Below are 22,751 nucleotides of genomic sequence, written 5' to 3' on the forward strand. Positions count from 1 at the left end.
GATCAAAAGAATGGCTTATATTTTAGGATGTGCAAGTTTTTTGCTTAATGGCTTAATGAACTGCATTTTCTTAATTGTTTTACTGTTCTTAATATTACTTAACTGCTGTCTAAATATTACTGAATTACAAAAATGGGCATGATAGCAATTTTGTAGTCATAAATTGAAGATATTTGTTTATAATCTTTTTTTATTTTTATATATAAATGAATTATAGAAATATTGAGTAAAAAGTGTGATAACAAGCCCTGGTTTCCATATGAATAAATTATATTGGTTTAATGATTGGAACACGCACAAAAATACCATTGAAACAAAAAAACTAACAAATAAATACATGAATAAATAAATATTATTTTCCAGAATCCCTCAAGTCTCCAAGCTACCTGTCCTATATAAAATAACTAATTAAACATGCACATATACACCATTTTATGTATAATTAATTATACTACTACTATTATTTTTTTTTTTTTTCATTTATTAATCATTTAACATGCACATATACATAATTTTATGTATAAATAATTATACTACTATTCAAATGTATTATTATTCGAAATCGAGGTGAAATTAGCTTAGTGGAAAAAAAAGTCATTAGTTATTGTTTGTACTTTTACAGGGGGGGAAACCTTATTTGTTAATTAACAAAAGGAAAATATTTTAGGCTCCACGAGTTTCAAGCTAATGTCTTTGGCAAAAGTAATCGATCTAATTGAAAACAGAAGGGTATGTAAGGCTTTTGGGCCATTATCTTGACAATTTTTTACACAAAGAGAGCTCACACATACTTCGCAGGTGCTTAACAACCCATCCCCAACAATTACGCCTTAATTGAACCACTTAAACCTCTACTAGGAGAGACGTGTGCACAAGCCACCAACACTAGACCAAGTACGCTGTCTAGTTTAATCCAAAGTTTTGCTTTCTCTTTGCCAGCCAACTCAAATGTGAAAAACTGGTGCTAGTTTTTCAATGCAACACATTGTGAGTGCCATCGAAATGAAACAAGTGGCACCTTTTTTCCACTCTTTCTGTTCCACTCAAAGAATCTTAGTTTAAATTGAACTTGCACTGAAACTGACAATCACACAATAGCTGGCTTTGATTCGCAAATTCATTGCTTCGCGTAATCAACACATCTCAATGCAATCCTGAAACCATTTACATTTTCCACTGGAAAACATCCGTGTAACACTCTATCCACTGCAAAAATCGAACTTGATGTTCTCCAAGCGTTGGAATATTCAAACTAAAAAGCTGTTCTCATCCTATATGTGCTGCACATTTTCTTTGCACCCTCAAATGATACTCACAAGCGTCACAACACTTGTTCAAAGCGTCTGGCTTACCCACAAGCCCCCACCATCCCTTCCCACACTCCCTTCTGAGGTTATGTAAGATGTTGCTTTTTGAAACACCGTCTGAGCATCTCGCTATGCCCGTCCGACAGTTGTGTTTTCATCCACATCCACACTGCTTTTCTAACCTGATTCAGTCAAACCCTGACAGTTAAGCATGGGGTAGACTCGACACCAAGGAGCTGACATGCTAAGCAAATATTTTTCATAGTTTCTTATTTGCGCGTTTCCATGAAATATCAGGGGGAAATCAGCAACGGCCAGGTGCGCCAGCTGATGTGAAGTGCTGTTTCCTGGCATCGCACGCATGTCTCCATGGACACCTGGGTGAGTCATTACGCTTTAAAATACACGCACAGTCCTCTGATGTTTGAAGCCCCACTGAACTTTATTAATAGAAAGCAGAGATTAAACAAACAGGGAGTAAACACACATCAGTCCTACTGGCAGATGCAAGAAAAGGAAAATACAGATGTTTTCACCTCTAGTACAGTGATTCCCAACCAGAAATGTATCCAAAGTATAATAATTTCGAAATGAATGATTCCAATAAGTTCTTTTTAGTAAACCAAAAACATACAGCTAAATAAACGTATGAGTCGATTTGTTTTAGGATAAATAAAATTTTACACAAAAGCGAAAAGATTGAGAAGCACTGCCCTATTGGAATAATAAATGAGATAGAATTGTTCTCTGCCACAATAGGCAACAATCATATCAGTCTATCAAACATTACAGAATTAGCGGATCACACTGTAAGCCTGTGTGAGGCTTTCTTTCTTTTTCTCCACTGGCTTTCTGTTCAACAGATAGCATTAAAATCTTCTTAATTTGTCAAACTTGCCCTTCATTTTTTCATATCAACGGCCGAAATCAACAAAGAGTGTAGAAAAGCACTCTCTCTGTTGAAGCTGCAGGCGTTCTAACACACACTGAGCAAAGTGAATAGATGTGCTTGCACAGCCGGTTCTGCTCAAATGTCCTTGACCTCAGAGGCAGCCTGCAGGAATACGTACATTATGTTGAAGAGACTGGACTGGCTACCTTTGAGCCACACTTTCAGCCCTCTTCCTCCTCCTCCTCTTTTTTTTATAGTTTGATTGTTCATGTCCTGATTTATAACAATCAAGCGCAGTGTCTGCGATGATGTACTTTAACACCAGCAGGGCTGGCGAGCAGAAATGGGCCCTGTTGATTGCGTCGTATGGTTCACGGACGGGTCTGATGTAACCGAGGGTGAATGCAGTATTTCACACGTGGGAAATCTCATGAGGAAAGGTCTTCAGAGTGACCTGACACTCAAACATGTTTACTGCACCTACAAAACACTCTAATGGTGGGGATATAAGACAAAGGATGACCTGATAGGAATAGAAATAACTGAAGCTGTCAAGAAAAAAAAAGAAAAAGAAAAAGAAAAATCACCTTAAATCTCTACATTTGCTAGGAATAATACACCCCCCCCCCCCCCAAAAAAAAAAGAAAAAAAAACTACACTGATTTTTCCATACAAGCTCAAAAAAGAGATCAATTGTCTCAGTGAGATACTATTAAAGTTGTTATAAATATTTGGAATAATTAGATTTTTATGTAATTTCATTTTAGAGTTTCATATATATATATATATATATATATATATATATATATATATATATATATATATATATATATATATATATACACACACACACATAGAGATAGATAGATTGAAAAATGTAAACTCAGGTTGAGATCAGGAGACTGACCTGACCATTGCAGAATATTCCACTTTTTTACCTTCAACAACCCCTGGTTTGCTTTTGCAGTATGTTTTGGGTAATTTCCACTTGTACTATGAAGCGCTGTCCAATAAATTTTGTGCATTTGGCTGAATCTGGGCAGAGAGTGTATCCCTATACACTTCAGAATTGTTCCGGCTGCTTCTGTCTTCTGTCATATCATCACTAAACACCAGTGACCCAGCTCTGCTGGAAGAAAAAGCGCTCATGCCATCACACTGCTCCTCCGTGTTTCACAGATGATCATTTATTTTTATTTTATTTTTGGAGGGGAGGGGGGGGATTATGAGCTGTTCCTAGCCTTCCTTATATGTGTTTCTTCCCTTCATCCTGGTACAGGTTTATCTTTATGTCATCAGTCAAAAGAATGCTTTTCCAGAAGTCTAATCTGGCCTGGTTTGCACCTTGTGGTGAACCCTCTGTATTTGTTCTCATAAAGTCTTCTCTTTATTGTAGAATTTGACAGTGACAAACCTACCTCCTGGAGAGTTTTCTTGTTTTTTTTTCTTTCTTGGCTGGATGTTGTGAAAGGGTTTTTCTTTATCATGGAGAGGATCCTCAGATCATCCACAACTGTGGTCTCCATGGACGTCCAGGCCTTTTTGTGTTGCTGAGCTCACCACACCAGTGCCTTCACCAAACTATTGATTTGGCCACTCCTAATGTTCCTGCTATCTCTCGGATGGATTTGTTTTATTTTTGAAGCCTAATAATTGTCTGTTCCACCTGCATGGAGAGCTCAGTTGACTGCATGATGTGGGTCCACAACAGCTTCCAAATGCAAATGGCACACTTATAATCAATTTCAGACCTTTTACCTGCTTAACTGATGTAGATATAATGAAGGAAAAGCCCACATTAGTCAATGAAATGGCTTTTGAGTCAACTGTCCTTACTTACTCATGGTCCCTTGATAAAGGGTCGGGGAGGATGTTCATAAAGAGCTGGAATTCCTTAACCTTTCCTCCAATTGTGATGAGAATACCAAATTGGTTACCAAAAAGGTCAGAGTTTTCACTGTATGCCCATATTCATTTTATAACTGTAAATTCAATATGTTTTGGTCAACAGCTAAAAAAAAATATAATAGTGGTCCAAATATATATGGACCTAATTGTTTGTTTGTTTTCTGGTAGCAAAAGTCTCCAAGTTTCAAAGGTTTTGCTTCTGGCCTTCACTGAAAGTTTGGGGGAAAACCTGGAGTAAATTACACTTTTCAATTTTCGATGTAGGGTGAATTTCTCTTTAAAATGTAAATAATTAACCTCAATATAAAAAAAAAAAAAATCACTTTTCTGTTTTGATTTTTTTATATATCTGCCTTCGTCCTCTGCAGTGCTCCGGTTTTTATTCCCCGGTATATTGCTTTCAACACATTTTTGTCATTGAAATGTTTCACTGCATATTTCCTTATGCTCTTTGTTCATCCGTTTGCATCTGGGCTCATATTCCTCTCTTCCGTTTTGCTGCAGTACCATCTGCTTGGAGAAGAGTGGTACCTGGACTGGCACGGCTTTGCAGGATGCAGGTGTCTGCCAACCCTGGCTCAGATTGCCTGTGGATGTGCCAGCCGGGGTCCAAGGAGCATGAGCCAGACGGGTGTGAAGTTAGAAGCGTGGTAACCAGCGGGGGAAGAGGAAGTATTGCCCATTTGCCTCAAACCAAGGTGTAGTGGAGGGCACAGGCGGACGGTTTCAGAAGAAGGTTTGGGACACTGATGGCTGTACAGCACATGTAAGGTGATAATTAATGCACAGGTTTACATCATTAGTTAACAGCATGATGTTTCTGTTAGGTTGCTGGGTTTGCATAGACTCGTACACTCATATCTGCAGGTCTGTAATTCATGATCTTGCTGAGAAAAGCCTAATTCTAGTGAGCAGGCCCAACAGTTTGTGCAGTGCTCACTGTGTGTTCACCATTAAGGACCATTAAGATATTTTGCATCAAGAAATTATTTTTGACAATTTCTTTTCACTTTCATTTACAAAGTCTGAACAAAAATCACAGTGTATAAATACATTGAATGTTGCATTATTTATTTATTAATTTATTGAAATATACACAAGAATTTTGATGAATATAATATGACCATACATTGGTCTAACTTTGCCCTAGAGCTCAAGCGATATTCTTTACCGTATTTCTTGGACTATAAGTCGCACCTGAGTATAAGTCGCATCAGTCCAAAAATAGGTCATGATGAGGAAAAAAACATATATAAGTCGCATTTATTTAGAACCAAGAACCAAGAGAAAACATTACTGTCTACAGCTACGAGAGGGCGCTCTATGTTTTCAGTGTATGCTACAGGAGCACTGAGGAGCATAGAGCGCCCTCTTGCGGCTGTAGACGGTAATGTTTCCTGTTGGTTAATTTCTCTCCATTCATGTCAAATTAATTTTGATAAATAAGTCGCACCTGACTATAAGTCGCAGGACCAGCCAAACTATGAAAAAAGTGTGACTTATAGTCCGGAAAATACGGTATATAGAAATATCTAAAGAAACACTCAAACCTTTTTTAATGTTAAGACCAGAAGAAAGATTTGATCTTAAGAAAACAATATTAAAAACCACGGAAAAGCAATAATGCATGGCTTCTTTCAGCTTGACAATGTTTGGAAAGTCATTACTTTTGCAATCCAGTGCTGCTCTGAACTCGAAATCGCAGTACTGTTTTAAGATGTGGTCCTTTTGTCAGAAATTGAAACATATTTATATGTCAATTTTTATAGCTTAACATCTACACCAAAAATCAATGGACATGTAAATGGAATCCAGTTGGAATGTCGCTCATTAAATTAGTTTAAGAAATCTCTCTTCTTTTTTTTTTTTTTTTTATTGAGTCTGAATTTTGTGCAGCTAATAAGGCTCGATTCACCGTCAACTGAAAAAGAAAGTTTCATACAAATGAATGCACAGTTAAGAGCAAGACTTATTAAACCAAACTATATATATATATATATATATATATATATATATATATATATATATATATATATATATATATATATATATGTGATGCATTTAATCTAAAATGTGATGTTCCATCTATTAGCCAGAACTGAGGGCTTTCATTCCAACTCGTCGAAGGTTTAAAGGGAAATTAAAATGTAAGGACACACAATCAGAGCTGGAGCGCGTCCTCAAGGCGGTGAGAATTAAAGAAGGATCTGTGGGGTTGAACATAAGAGCAATACCCTGAGAAATCGACTCTCGCTCTTTCATTCCTGCATCTCTCTGTGTGAATCCTGACGGCGCTCATTTCTACAGCTCGGACGACTTTCAAGTCACCAGCCGATCTCTATATATTCCCCAGCCTCTTCTCCACCTATCAAATGAATGTCTGTGATGCCTATTTAACTTAAAAGGCAGACCACCTGGTTCAATAAATGATGAATGGGATGAATCGATTAATAATGCATTGGAGCAAGTACACTAGTCTGTTTGATTGGCAGCGCTAAGAGACTTAAAAGGGAAGGATGTGACATAGCTGGTCACAGAAAAAATATATAGCCACCAAAAAATATATTTTATTATTCCCCCTACTTGTGTCAGGCTAACAAAAAATGCACAAACGGCACATTGTGTAAATTTGTGAATAGCATACATCTGTTTTCTTCAGTACGGATCTTCTCAGTTTCTCCGAGGTACAAAGCTCGCAGCATGGACCGTGTCTGATGCTTGCTTTTACCTCGCACGACCCGAGTTTCTTTCTGCTTATCTTGTCGAGAGTGTGAGCGAGCACGATGGAGATGCCAACCCCCTCTTTAAGTGTTCCAACCTCATCTTTCCCCCATAGTGAAGTGGCCCATGGGGCGTGTGGATAAATCAATTAATCCTGATCTCTTTTGCCAATCCGAATGGTCTGATCACTAATGATCTGCGGCCTGTTGCGGTTTTGTGCTTAACTAATTCATCATCTTTCCACCTGCACTTCCCACGCTGCTTTACATATAAATTACAGACCGACGGAAGGAGGAAAAAAAAACAGGTCGGACAGTGCCATCTTTATTCCCCGGCCCCCTGGTTTCATTTGCGAAAACATTAAGACAGTGGAAATGAAAGCTGATGGAAAGGGAGATGACGGAGAAGAGGGATGGATACAATTATCAGACGCCTATCATCACTTACCAGTGCCTCGGGGTAATTTGAAAACATGTATACCTTCACAACAACATGAAGAAACTCTTCAAGGCCAGAGAAGACGTGAAATGAAAAACCTTGTTACGTTTAAATCACCTGCTAAGCTTTGAGAATAAAGTGCCTAGCATATATTAAAGCAATAAGCCACGGGTCGTGCGCTAAAGTGATTTCATCATGGGTAAAGTGTGTTCCTTAGCACAAGATGAAGCGGGACTGGCAGAAAACGATTAAATAGTGGTAAAATTTGTGTAGTGCACAGACTCAAGTGGCTTGTTAGTTTTATAAGACACAGGCTGCATAAATACGATTAAAGATACTAATGTTAAAATAATACTATTAATAAAAATTAGGGTTATAGTTAATTGAAATGAAACCAAAACAGAGTTATAGCCTCCTACTGTAAGCCTATTGAGGTGATAAAATCTCAAAGCTGTGATTTAATTAAACAATTATATGTGCCGTGTGTTTCAAAGTAACGCGAGCGGCTCAGAGTTGTCACAGAGCGGCTCAGTTTACAATTCGGGTCGCTCAGAACGTGCATTTGGAAAAGCATCAAGCATTCTCCCAAACCTGTAATGAGAAGTGTGTATAAACCACTGTTTTCCACCAAAATAAATGCACTTTTTCTACCAAAGTAACAGCTCTATCATTCCAAGTTTGAAACTGAAGAAAGTAAGACATTCGTACATATTAGCAATGTTATTTTACAGATGTACTGTAAAGATATTATTATTAATAATTAGAAAAAAATAGAAATAAAAATAAGACATTTGTACATATTTGTATTGTTATTTTACATTTGTACTGTAAATATATTTCTACTACTACTACTACTACTACTACTGTTAATTATTATTACTAATATTACTATTAGTTATACACACACACACACACACACACACAGACACATATATATATATATATATATATATAGGTTTTGTATTGTGCTATAATTTTACAGTTATTATTATTGAATGCTTATTTTAACAGTGAAATATTACAAAGCATTTTATATTTTGTTTCATATTTAATATTCTTATTTTTTTAAGAATAAGAATAAGAATAGATGCTGTTGTTGTTGTTGTATAGTATATAATCACAGTTTTTGGACAAAATTTGCAGACTAGTAATCGAAATCTGAGTGGTAATGTTTATTACAAAAACCTTGACTAAAGTTTTTCCTCAAAATTATGCAGCTCTGATCAAAATAATCACATTTCATAATCACACTTTTTGGCTAAATATTGCACCCTAAAGTACAGAAACAAGGTAGTAACTAGTGCTGGGTAAAAAATGTTAACATCACATATTTAATTGATTCTCATTTTTAAGAAACAATATTGATTATTCTAGCCCTTTATCAGTTAATGAATGGAACACTGAAGGGCAGCTCCCATCCAATATATCACAATAAGCAGTGTGCTTTTTACTTTTAATATGATTTTTTTTTTTTTTACTTGAGTAAATTTTGCATGTGTACCTGGTATATATCCAAAATAATCAATGTTGAATCTAATCAAATCACAAGCTTGTGAATGAGAATCAAATCAAATCATGAAATTAGTTTCAAAACCCAGCCCTAGTGCTAACTGCTCATTTTATTGAAAAAAAAAGAAATATTTTTTCCCCCTCAAAATTGTGAAGCTCTGATGAAAACAATCAAGCTTCGTCTGATTAGAATATATATATATATTTTTTTATATATCAAGTAAATAAGTACAAATAACATAACTAACCAAATTATGAATTTATTTTTTATTATGACCGCTTTTAGTCAAAACTGGATGTGTAAGGTATTTGTTAAACCGTTTATAAGAGGCTGTTTATGAGTGCTTAAGCCATGTGGAATCATTTAAATTGGTAATGTCTTTGTTTTGAATATAAATGACCAGTGGAGGAGCTAATGTCTCCTAACAGCCATGAGAAAGGTGGCACATGGAAACACTTGATCAAAGCTACGGCTAAGAGGAGTGCAATCTTTTAGCACGCTTGAGGAAAGTGAGGTAAACATGTTTAGACATAAGCAGATGTGGCAGGTGCCTCCAGATGTCTTCATCCATCTACGAAATGTCTTTTCAAAGATGTCTCACACAGATGGGCCTAGCCTAATACTGGCACACACCATACCTCAATATTTTATTTCTTTATTTCTTTCTTTATTTTTATCTGAGCTTGCATAAGGTGGTGCACTACACCGCTTCTGAACGCAAATCACATAAAAAAAAAAATGGGTTAAGCTGGAGAAAGTATCAAATCAGCTACTCAGTAAATCAAATTGCACATTGCTTTTTTAAAATGTTTTGTTTTGCTGGCCTCTTCAAAGGACTCACAGGAAGGTTAAGAAGAAAAAAAACACCTTACTTATTTAATACATTAATTTACACCGGCCTTTGATATGCCATACCTTCACACAGAGGTTGTTGCATTCTTCCACGACAGCTGTTTGATGTTGCTTTCCAGGGAATATTAATTTAGCTTTTTTTTTTTTTTTTACTTCTGTTGAGCTGACATGAATGCTTTATTTTGAATACAGAATTGTGCTGTTCATTGTGGCTAACAAAGGCCTTTAGCTGTGACTTTATTCACAATATAGCTCAACCAAAATATAGCTTAAGGTATAGTTCACTGCTTAATAATAATTATCTCATTATTTACTCACACTGTTGTCATTGCAAATGGCTTTCTTTCTTTTGTGAAACACGACAGAAAAAAGTTGGAAGAATGTTTTAGCTCTTTTTGGCCTAACTATACTTTTGTTGTTGTTGTTGTTGAATTAAGTACTTCAAATATATATTCCAAAGAAATGTATATGATCAGTAAGTCACGGGTAACTTATGTTTTTACAGTAACTCATCAAAATAATTTGAGCAATTTCAGTTATATAAAATAATTTTTATTTATGTTGCATTTATTATTATGTTTTTTTTTTATTAAGTTTGTATAATGTCATTCAAGCTAAAATGATAAACTTGATTATACTTAAAAGATTTAAGGCAGGAACTGAACTTATGTTTATAAGTTGAATTAGGTGATTCATTTATTTTTTTAGTCCGGAAACAGTATGTGCAAAGGTATAAATTATGAGGGAAAAAAAGTAAATTATAACGTTGATCAAAATATTCATTATATATTAGATATTCATGATAGTTGACACTTACTCGCATATGACTTTTACAAACAAAAAGTGTCTTAGAAAATTTAAATCAATATATTGTTTTCAGTAAGTGAGTAAACAAGATGATTTTCACATCATTTAGAAAGAAAAATTCTAGGCCACAAGCTCCAGTTCTCAACAGTCACGGGAACCGTTTTTTTTTTTTTTGACATATTCAAGTGATTTAACATTTTTAGTTTTTCACTAACCACGCCTAACATTTTTTTCTCAAAAACACAATCATGTACATACATGCTGCACACATATTATTATAGCCGAGTGTGGCTGATTGCAGTGAGACTAGACTTTAGCCATTTAGGTATTTATAAGAAACTGAAAAAAGCACAAATGTCAGGGCATGACAAAACTTCTCCAGGCCCCAAAAATACAGTACCCTTAGACTCCAGAGGGTTAAGTTTACATTTGGATGTTATTCAAGGCACCACTTGTCTCTTTGAAATTGGACACTATTTTGTTCATTTTACCACTTACATCAGCACTCTGAAACAGATGTCTTTTTCTGAATGCAGTAGGATTCTCCTTCCTTACGTCTGGCGATTAAAAACGTCCACTAAGCCAAATCAAGTTCAAAAATAGGGCCTGGCTGCTGCATTTTCAATCCATTTAGGCCTCTGCATCAATGTCTTTAAGCGTTTCCCAGTTGTTTTTGGTTGTCAGCTAGTTTGGAGGGTGTGAGCAAGTTTGGGCTGTAGCGTGGCAGCAGCCGGTATTGAGGTGCTGCATGTTTAATAGCATCCAGAGGGAATGTCAATTACACGTGTAAGATTGATTTGGCTTTTCTGTGCTCTCAACAGAGATCCATGTTGATTCCCTTAGCCTGTATCTCACACCCCAACCCACCGTAATACCTACACACACCCAAATGTATATCAGTATATTTTTCCTTTCAAATATATAGTTTTCTTTTAGAACCCTTTGCACTGCTTTATTTTAGAAACAATCAATAAAAATAATATAACAGATATTTTAACCTGTTAACTGTCACAGTGCTCTTTTTTATTGACTTTCTTCCCACCACATATTTAGTAATCATTGTAAATTAGATATCATTCAAAAGCATAAACACTCATCCTGTGAAAACAGTTTTGAAATGGAGATTGCATAACCATGTAAATGGTATTTGAAATCCTCTTAGCAGGCTCCTCCCCCTAGTGGGGAGTTTCAAGAGTCACAAACTTTACTACAGTATTTTATAATCAAAACATTTTATAATCTTGGCAAAATACTTATTGTTGGAAATTCTCAGATTTTTTTATTTGGTGATTATTGTAACCGAAATGTACAGATCTTTGACAGGAAGATGTATTTTTTTTTAATTATACAGAGATTGGGTGTCACCTGGTGGCTATTTTTGGTATATCACAGGAACCAAACTTTGGAATATCAACTTCAAATTTGGAGCACAACATATTTAGACATATGGCTTTGATTTTTTCTTTTTTTTTTCTTTTTTTTACAAAATATTTATTTTACATAAAATAGCACAATACATTTTCTTTACAGCAGACAAACTTCTATAACTTTTTTTTACATTATTTTTTTTTAAATGCTTAAGTAATAATTTATTGATAAATTATTTTCTTATTTAAATAGAGACCAACCTTAATAAGTTAGTACCATTTAAGTTTGTTAAGTTTGCATAATGCCTTTTTACATGTATGTTCAAAACAGGGGATGTCAGTTAAAAACTTTACAGTTTGTTAACAACCACCCTGAAACCACGTAGAACACACTAAAACTTAATAGAAACCCATAAAAAACATGAAGAACTTGTTAACAACTACATAACAACCCGAATGCAACATCTTGAAACTGCATTATGACGCAATAAAAACCACTCCAAATGCCTTTCAACAACCTGGCAACCCCACAGGACACCCAAGCATTGTGATGCCAAGTTTTCTTCCACTCACATTTTCTTCTGAAAATATTCTGCTGTTCAATTTCACATAAAGAAAGCATTAACTATATATTTTAGGAATGTTAATTGCCCAGTGTCACTTTTTGGAGCATTCGATCGAAGCTTTCTACTTGAGAATTATTCTATATAACATTCTTCATACTAGATGGTTTATTACCAGACATTTACGTGGATTAATCCCTTAACTGCCATTTAGTCTGAAGTAAATCACAACACAGATGTCAATATCACCAAATTGCTTTTCTCTCGAGAGGAGAAGAGAGGTAATAATCACTGGCAGTGTGTGAGGCAAGAGCAATAATGGCTTTATTCAGATGTTGTAATCTCAGTAGATTTGTGAAGTTTAGCCATGCCTTTCTCCAGCATGCAATGGCTAACATGTACAATTATTGCAATCTGTCGTCTCATCTTTCAGCATGATTCTGTTCTACTGAAAAAAAAATGTTTTCTTTGGCTTTTTTCACTTCTGTTCCTGTGGCCACAGATTGCTTGGAATTCAATTTGTGCCACTGAGCAGGCTGTCTATGGCCGAGATGGGTGTTTCCCACTGCATTCTGGGATATGGAAACCCCTGACTAGTTTTAAGTACTGCTCACCCCCGTCACAAAGAATAAAATGCATGCTGGGAGAAGAAGACTTTTGTGTGTTATCTCCACACAGTAATATGTCACTCCTGTTTATCTCTCATTCCGTTGGACATGTTTCTCTTGCAGTCATTCTGTCTCCACTCAGAGTAACGTCAACACTCACTGTGTTAATTAACATTTTGAGAAGATCACTTTTTTAAAGCCTACTTTTAGCTTGCTGTCTTCTTTATCATGAAATACAGCAGTGACAGATATACATTTTCATTAATTACAGACCCTTATTAGAAGATGATCTAATTTCCAGAGATTTTCTGACATTTGTACAAAACACAACAACAATACACATTATTTTCTCACATATGAGTCATATTTCGAAATTTTTTACATTCAAGAATGGTAGAATTGTGTGTGTGTGTGTGCGTGTGTGTGTGTGTGTGTGTGTGTGTGTGTGTGTGTGTGTTTCTTGGCCTTTATGAGTCATGGAGCAAAATATGATCATGACTACAGAGCAGGTCTGACTTACACTTGTCTTGAACTGAAATTGAAGTTAATACATCAAAAATATATTGCAGCTTGACTATATGTGAAATATGGGGCTGGACAAGAAATTAAGTCTGATATCTGAACTTGTTTACGTATGTAACCATTGTTCCCTGAAGGAGGGAATGGAGACGTCACGTTGGTGACAGAGGAATTGGGATCTTGCTTAGAGAGACATATCTACTTTGAGTATAAACTAAACATTGGACATAGGCATGCGATGATTCCACCCAGCTGCCGCTGATCATAGTGCCAATGATGCTTCCCCTTTCAGTGTCCTGTGCGAGCTGCCTGTGCCCCTTTTTGGTGTAGGCTGGGGCTCGCAACAAGAAGTCCATCACTGTTGTCATAGTACTACCCACTCAATGAGATTGGATAACACTGGGTAAATTTACCCATACCACTTGGGACTGGAATGTTCCTGAAGGAGGTTTCAGAAGCACTTACACAAGAACAACTGTTAAGGTGCATATGGGAGATTAGAGGTGATTATAGCCCTCTTGGAAATGGCAGAATTCTGCTGCGGAAACAAAGGCTCTGAGGCTATATATAGGACTTTACACATGTGGGATCTTTTTACTCTCCAGATATGAAACCCAGCCCTCTGCCGGTTCTCAAGGAATCATTGAGTGAGAGCCTAGACCAGACGTTCTGCCACGTTTGTCTGCTGAGGGGATGGAGGAGCTCAACAGGGTCTACAGTACAGATACTCTGGAGTGTTTTAGCAAAGCGGACACTAAAATGGGCCCCTCAGTGCCTCAGTACCCATTTGAGGTGATGACACAGGAGGATACCGGCTTCACATGAAGGAAATAGAATCTAGCGAATGTGTTGGGGTCACCCAGCCCACAACTCTGCTAATATCTGTCAGCGAGTTTCCACGAGCAAGTGCCCAGGAGGATGCAATACTTCTAGTAGAGTGAGATCACAACCTGAGTGGGCAGGCCACACCCTGTGCCTAAAAGCCAGGGTGATGGCATCCACAATCCAGTGGGACATCCTCTGCTTAGGTCTTCCCATTCTGCCTGCCTCTGTAACAGACAAAGAGGCAGGCAGATGTCCTAAAGCTTTGTGTCCTGTCTACGTACTATCTCAAGGCCCAAACGAGACAAAGCAAAGCTAGGGCTGGGTCTGCCTCCTCCAAGGGCAGCACTTGCCGGTTCACTACCTGATACCTGAAGGGGGTAGTAGGAACCTTGGAAATCAAGGAGTCAGCTGGCCCAATCTCTAGGCACGAACCGAGTTAATGAGTTTTTCTTTTTCAAATTTTTAATGGGTTTTCATGAAGTCGACCAAGAATGCGTGCAGGTCCCCTACCCTATTGATGGAAGCTAGTACAAGCAGTAACAGAATTTTCATTGATACAAACTTCAGCTCATCTGACCGCAAAGGCTTAAACTGACCCTGCTGTAGTGCTTTGAGCACTAGAGACAGGTCCCAAGAAGGCATAGAGGGGGGCAGCAAGGATTTAACCTTCTTGCCTACCTAAGGAACCTAATGACCAGGTCATGCTTCCCTACCGACTTTCCTTCCATGGGGTCATGGTTAGCAGCAATCACAGCGACATATACTTAAAGGGTGGAGGGAGACCCTTGCTGTAGAGAGAAAAGCACGACCCTGATCTGGCATTTACGGGAGTCTTATTGTAATTGTGTCTCATAGATGGTGCTCTCGCCGAAGTGACGGTTTCCACTGTCTCCTGGGGTAGGTCACCTAGAACCTCTGCATCCCATCCACGGACCAGACATGAAGTTTACAGAGGTCTGGCGCGGGTGCCACATGGTGCCCCATCTCTGAGTCAGCAGATCCTTCCTCAGAGAAATCTGCCAAGGAGGGGCTGTCATGAGGAGCATTATTTCTGGCACCAATAAGGCACCATGAGCAGAAGCTGCATTTCATCCTCCCTGGGGGAAACACATACCTACGAAGGCCCCGTGGCCAACTGTGTACCACTGCATCCATGCTGAGGGTTCCATCGGTTAGGGTGTGAAACAACTGGCAGTTAGAAGGCTCTGGAGATGCAAATAGTTCTGCCTGAGGGGCTCCGAAACGTCTCCAAATCAGCCGGACCATCTGGGGATGGACTCTCCATTCTCCTGGAAGTGTAGTTCATCGGAGGTACGGTTGAGCTGACCCAGAATGTGAATGGCACGAAGTGATCTCAGACATGAGCGCAGACCACCTTGTCGGTTGATGTATGCAATGGTCGCCAGGTTGTCCATTCGGACCAGCACGTGCTTGCCTCATAAGCGCCCTTTGAGTCTGTTTAAGGCAAGGCGCACCACTAACAACTCTAGGCAAATGATATGCCAGTGTAGTTGGGGTCCCGTCCAAACCTCTGAGTGTGAAAGCACTAAGTCCCTGTGTGAACACAACTGATCCTGTTCAACGTGATGTGAACAATGACCGACAGAAAGGGAACTAAACACAGTATGACGCCTCACAAAATCTTTTAAGAACATATATTAACAAAAATAATAAAATTAGGAGGAAAAGAAGGTAGGAAGGAATGAGGGAGGGAGGAAGGGAGGGAGAGAAGAACATGAACATTACTCTCATTACTACTAATTTGAACTGTAAATTAAAACAAGTAAAATATTATTTAAATTATATTTATTCATCATGGCAATATTCGTTGTACTGCATTTGATTTGCATTACAAAAAAAAAATACTACATTACATTATCTAATGAGAATAATAATAATGGGGGAAACTGTCTTAAAATAGTCTTAAAAGTGTCTCTTTCTTTTCTTTTCTTTTCTTTTCTTTCTTTCTTTCTTTCTTTCTTTCTATCTTTCTATCTTTCTATCTTTCTTTCATGAGTCTGAAATATGACCTGGAGTTTCATTATTCATTCATTCATTCGTTCGTTCACTCATTCTTTCATTCATTTCACTCCGTTAGAAGACAAAATAGCAAGACGCATTGATGCATGCTACCAGATTACGTTGTATGCTTGCTTACTAACATATATTTATTTTTATTTTTGAACATGTTTCTAGTGATCCAGAAAACATCCTGGCGTTCTGTGTTCTGAGCCACTAGGCACCCCCTGTAGGAAACCACATTTCTGCCTGTAAAAGTCTACTACATCAGTCCTTCAACTGGTTTCCAGTTCACTGAATACCTTCTGTCATTTCCTAAAGTGCATTATTGGATACATGGCAAACAACAAGCTAATGCTCTGATATTCACACAACTTTCAACATTAAATGCAGATCACCACTAAACACTGTCCAGCTAACAGAGCAGTCAATAATAATATTGTACTCGTAATCTCACAGAATCCTGGGATTTTTTTTTTTTTTTTACATTTGACCTTTGTGAAACAGTGCTTTGTTCCACCATTAATACTTTCATAAGTTAAAATGCCACCAGCAAATCTTGAACAATATGAATTTATAAAGGGCTATCCGCTATGATAGAGAAACAACTGAAAAGATTTGATCCTTTTATTGCATTAATCAAGGTTACAGTCTAACAACAAAAACTTACTCTAAAATCACAGCCTAATCACTAAAAGGAATTAACATTTTATTATATCATACTAAGCAAACAAAGAGCTGTATTCTTGATTAGTATTCCTAAAAATCTTTGTTTCTACAAATACTAGTTTTTTTTTTTTTTTTTTTCTGAAATGCTGATTTCAATTAATAAAACAAAAAAAAAAAGATTATTGTAAGAATCATAATGCAAAATTTTTGACAGACATTATATTAAGCATTTGTGGCCAGATATTTTGAACAAAAACATGTGAAATCACCTTCAGTGCAAAGCACAATGTTTACAGGTAGTTTGAATAGATCAATACTGAAGAAAAACATTTTCATTTAAAGTTTCTATCTTTGATGTTTACCTTAGAGCAACAAAGATGCATTTGCCAATCAATGTAAACATGAGAAGCAGCGCTCTGAATTGGCCCTTAATGTCAAACATGAATCCTACAAGAGGGGTATATATGCCAGTAGATTTTGTCTTTCTATCATGACATTTTGAGAACAATAAACATCACTGTGACACTTGAGAGAAAATAAAAATGCAGGCTTGCTGGATTAGGACCTAAATTGAGGGAATGATCAGTAAGGAAATCCTGCATCTTAAAAGAAGCAAACAATAATACGACAACACCTGCATCTAATTTGATCTCATTATCTTCAGATTACTCTTGCTTTATAAAATTCTGCACTCTAATGGCCATGATTGCTCCATAAAGAATCCCCCGCTGACACTTCCATTATTCACAGATTAATTACTGGATTTGAGTGCAAGAGAAAGACAGAGCTCAAATAGGATCGAAGGAATGGACTAAGAAATAATCTGCCAGATATTGTCATGCAACAGGTGTAAATAAATGTTTGTCGTGTCTGAAGAGTGTCTGAATACTTTTTGGTGTGCAAACCCTTTCAGTAAGAGTATTTATGTGAGCTTTATTAAAATCATCATTTGACTGACTATAATATCTTGAAAAAAACAAAAAACATAATTGTGTATTTATGATATTTTACAGTTATGGTCAACAACAAAAAAAAAAGATTCATTACTAATTTTACGCTGATGATGAGATCTTTTCTTTGGAATTAAATTTATCGATAAATCCTTCACATTATGACATGAAAAACGTATAAAGAAATTAAATATCGCCAGTTCTGTTTTCATGTTGACTTTAACTGAATTATTAGCTTGAAACGCAACCGGTTTGTAACTCTAGCAATAAGTCATTGTGCCATACTGCTATGAGTTTGCCATTTCCAGTAGGGCACTATTCATTTTTCAATTGAAAAAAAAAAAGAAAAAGACCTGGTATTGAATGCTTGGAATGCGGTTACACTGGAGAGTTATTTGTTTCAACAGGAGAAATTATCTCGAAGGGTAAAATGTTTGTGGTGGCTGTTCGTTTTTGTCTAGCAAAGGCATTTTCAGTGTTATTTGTCTTCATTTACATTGCTTGCCAAATACTTAATGGCAGAGTTAACGTTCATATCAGAAAAACAAAAAATGCTTGCCCTTCAGCCGTCCACCCACAAAGCCGTGCACACACTCTAAAAAATGCTGGGTTACATACAACCCTGGGTGAAATATGGACAAACCCAGCAATCGGGTTATTTTGACCCAGAACAACCCAATTGAGTTTGAGTGCAGGAAAGGTTTGTTTTTATTTAATTTATTTATTTATTTATTTTTCTTTTGCACTCTGTATTTGAAATATAAAATGGCTATTTCAGTCTAATATTTTCAAAATACAAATATTAACCCGTTAGTGCTGATGTGAGTTTGTGCCTTTCAAAGAATCACACAAACAGGGTTTATAACTCAATAAAAAGTAATACAACCTCAGTATCACTCAGTTCGGAAATAAAGCATTAATCAAGCAGGTTTGCAAGGCACTATTCTTTGTAAAGCTTCACTGGAACAATATATATAGTGAAAAGCACTGTGCAAATAAAAATAATTGCAAATAGTTATTCAATACAACATGAGGGAAGATAATGTTTCATCTATCAGATAAGCCCTTAGAGAAGTAAACCACAGGAAGTTCAAATAAAAATAAAAATGTCCACATCCAGTAAACCATCATACTGTTCAGGCTTGAATCAAAGACATAGTGTTGACTGCACAATATGTTTTTACCGTCCAATTAATTGCATTTCAGGAGTCAGTTTGTAACATAGGGTTATATTGCTCCTTCCCTTACATGTGTTGCACTAAAGAAGCCAGAAATAGATTTGAGCGAGTTAACAGCATTAGCGTGAGACTCTTACAGATGACAACTGGTGTTAGTTGCATATCTTATAGGGTTCTCAGGAACTTTTGGTGACTAACTTCTTACTAATTGGCTACAAAAAATGTTTGATTCTCTCCTTCTGCTGGCTGACAGGTACTTCTTCAGGCGAAGTCACTCCAGCCATTGAATAATCAGATGGCTTTAACATAATATTACTTGTTTCTCTGTTTTTCAAAAACATATATGATGAAAGATGCTGTTGTTATAAGCTGTATATTTGTAATATAGAGTCTTATAAGCAATCACCACTAAATATTAATGTGCATAAACACATTTGCATGCTCATATAGATCAACAATACAGTAACAAATGCCAGCGTTCACCAATTTACACACATACACAAGCATTATCAACTCTGGGCACTGTGATATACAGAGAGCCAACATTAATCCTCATTCCCATTTGCATAATAAAAAAATCATTAAAAACTACAGCTGTTTATTTATTCATAAAGTACCTAAGGAAGAAAACGTTGGGCATACTCAATTATTCCTTATACTGCAATGACACGGAATACTTAATGAAAGTCGTCTTTTTACTTTGCCCATTGTTAAGTTTCCCTGTATACCTACTGAGAATGAAAAAGACCATATATATATATATATATATATATTGAAGCTACTGAATATGCTATTCATACAACACAACTTCAGGAAAATTCAATTAACAGATATGATAATGGCAGTAGCTCTGAGCTGAAATGATCGAGTTCTGCTGGTGGGACACACTGACGTTCATTCCCCTGAGGTTACCGTTTCCCCATATCCATCCTGAAAGTTTTCACTCATAATCATCTCACTAATACATGTGTTGTGTTAGTGAGTACAGTGTTTAAATCTGAAAATGCCCCCAGATTTTGCCTGAAGGCAAGAAAACATCTGCTCTGACAAGCGAGGGGGAGGTGTGGGGGGGGATATAATGGGGATGAGAAATTACATGTGAATTGTAGTTGCTCTGATTAGATATTGTGATTGCGCAGGAGAATTGTGGGAAATGCTCATTATAGCTCATTGCAAAACACTGTAGTCCTTAGTAAATTATCACAATACACAAAGAAAGAAAGAAAGAAAGAAAGTTAACTTAATATTATAATGGATTATTAAGTTCAATGTATTGTAGAACAATTAACCAATTTTATTCGAGCCAATTAAATTTGTTATTAAAATTTAGTACTAAAGGGCCTGAGGTATCAGTATATTATTAATAATAAATAATAATAGAACCTGCCTCATGCTCAAACGACATGTACACATGCACAGTAAACAGTCTGACGGAAAACAAAAAGCAGTAAACAACTGAGTCTCATAAAACTGCTGATTTAAAATAATAGTGTTAAAGTATGTTTGCTAATTTCTGTTGGGTCTTACTAATAACATATCATGGGGCCATAAAAGAATAACATGCATGAGTTTACAAATCTGATAATAATAATTTGAGATTAAATGGGTTAAATATCCACCAGAGATCAGTGTGCAATATGTATAAAATGGAATTGCAACTCATTGTGGCTCTGTACGAAATGGGTTTCATTAAGTTATTCTCACAAAATCTCTGCTAAAGTGTTTCAGGTAACAAACAAGACCTACAGTAGTCATCACCTAAAAATATCGCTGCTGCAGAAAAAAAAAAAAAAAAAAAAACTCATCCAGCCAGCCCAAGCTGATATGCTGTTTTAGCTGGTTCGAGATGGTCTCATAGACTGGCCAAGCTGGTGTTAAGCTGATTTAGGCAGTCAACAAGGTGGTCTCCCGCAACCAAAATCCCTCTAAAACCAGCAAGCACACCATTCTGGCCAAGTGTAAAGGGTGTATTCTCTCTCTCTCTCTCTCTCTCTCTCTCTCTCTCTCTCTCTCTCGCAAAGCATACCAAAGCATTACTCTCTCTCTCTCTCTCTCTCTCCTCTCTCTCTCTCTCTCTCTCTCTCTCTCTCTCTCTCTCTCTCTTGCAAAGCATACCAAAGCATTAACATTCAAAAGCGTGAGAAGCAGCTGGTGAGCCAACATCACCAACAATCATAAGTAGGAAACGTGTTGCACAGGAAAGTGTACTTCATTTCGCCAGGGTTAATCAAAGACCAAGACAGTTTTAAAAATAAAAAAACTGGCGTGAAACGCATATGAATCAATCACTTGGATATCAACAATGGACATCTGTTCGTCTGTGTCTGCGCCCCAAATCTCTCACACACACAGCCTTCACGCAAGCGCACGCACGCAAGCTCGGACACTCATTTAGATCAGAATGTGGAATAGTGCCTCTAAAATTCACAACGGGGTTTCAGCTTTAGCAAATTAAGGTTGTTGATTTATTTATTTATTTAATTTTTTTTGGATTGTTTGTTTGTTTGTTTGTTCACTTACGCTGCTGTTTTGGCCGGACCAGTGCACCATGGCTTGGTTGTGAGCGGAATCTCCTGTCAGCGCAAAGGTAGAGCTGGTAAGTTTCAGCTCCTCCTGTCGCGATGTGGCCGTTCTCCGCTCATCCCTGTTCCCTCTCAGATCAGATCGGGGGACTCTGCGCGCAGCCCGCCCGGTGCTAATGCCAAAAGCCGGGAGCGAGCGCGCACTTGGGGGCGAGCCGGGTCCTTGGGTGCTTCTACGCACTCGGCGATGGGGCTCTCCAGGGACTGAACCTTGCGAACCTGGACGTTTGACGTTATAAACTTTACTGCCATTACTGCGCATCGACTTCCATTTATCATTGGGTGGCATTTTCTCTGAGCGGAGACTGTCCGTATTCCTTTTACGCACAGAGTGAGCATGCTCGCAGTTGTCGGTTGCGCCGCAGTCGGGTTGACCAGTTTCAGCACCAGCCAAATTAAACAGCGCCGTTGACCCGTCTCCATTTTTATCAACAACTTTGCCAAAATCGACACCACTGTCCATCCTCACCAATAATTCCCGACCGCTCCACTTATCCAGCAGGTGACACGACCTGCAAGTTATCACTGTTTTGGTCACCGGAACCCAAGCGAACAAAACCAAAAGCAGGGTGCAGAAAGCATTAACCCGGCAATATCTGATTCCTCTCTCCATCGCGGATAACACCACGGTACACTGTCCTTTTCCTCTGTTTAGCGTCAGTTATTGACGGAAAGAAGTCCTCATACAAGTTGCAGCGCGGTGAAGCAGCCACAGTTGAGATGTTGTGGGAAAGTGCGATTCAGCGAAACGCTCCAACTTGAAGGATTTGATCAAATGAAGCTCTCCACGCGCTGAGGGGAGGAGCTCGGGGGATTACAGAGGAGAGAAAGACCATAAAGACACGATTCTTTCCAGTGCCACAACATTCATATTCACCCAGACATTTTCCAACAATGCTTTCTGCAATAAAACAATGCGGACGCAATTTTGCGCTTTTGTTCGTCGCGTTGCCTCTCATTGACTGAACTTTCAGACGTAAAGAAATTGAATTTCACTCAGAGCTTGAGCACATTGTCACTATAGTAATTCGCATAT

The 22,751-nt window shown here is 37.4% G+C and overlaps 1 protein-coding gene across 1 annotated transcript in view; it reads right to left on the reverse strand.

The window, feature by feature from the left end:
* The window catches only part of LOC127948339 (VPS10 domain-containing receptor SorCS1), a 148,701-nt gene extending 126,236 nt beyond the window's left edge, over positions 1–22,465 (reverse strand). The window contains exon 1 of the mRNA XM_052544761.1: positions 21,654–22,465. Coding sequence (XP_052400721.1) covers positions 21,654–22,328 — 675 coding nt within the window. The 5' untranslated portion in view covers positions 22,329–22,465. The remainder of the gene's footprint in view (positions 1–21,653) is intronic.
* Between the last annotated feature and the right edge of the window lie 286 nt (positions 22,466–22,751).

The sequence above is a fragment of the Carassius gibelio genome, chromosome B1, assembly GCF_023724105.1.
Source record: "Carassius gibelio isolate Cgi1373 ecotype wild population from Czech Republic chromosome B1, carGib1.2-hapl.c, whole genome shotgun sequence".
In the NCBI taxonomy this organism is placed as follows: domain Eukaryota; kingdom Metazoa; phylum Chordata; class Actinopteri; order Cypriniformes; family Cyprinidae; genus Carassius; species Carassius gibelio.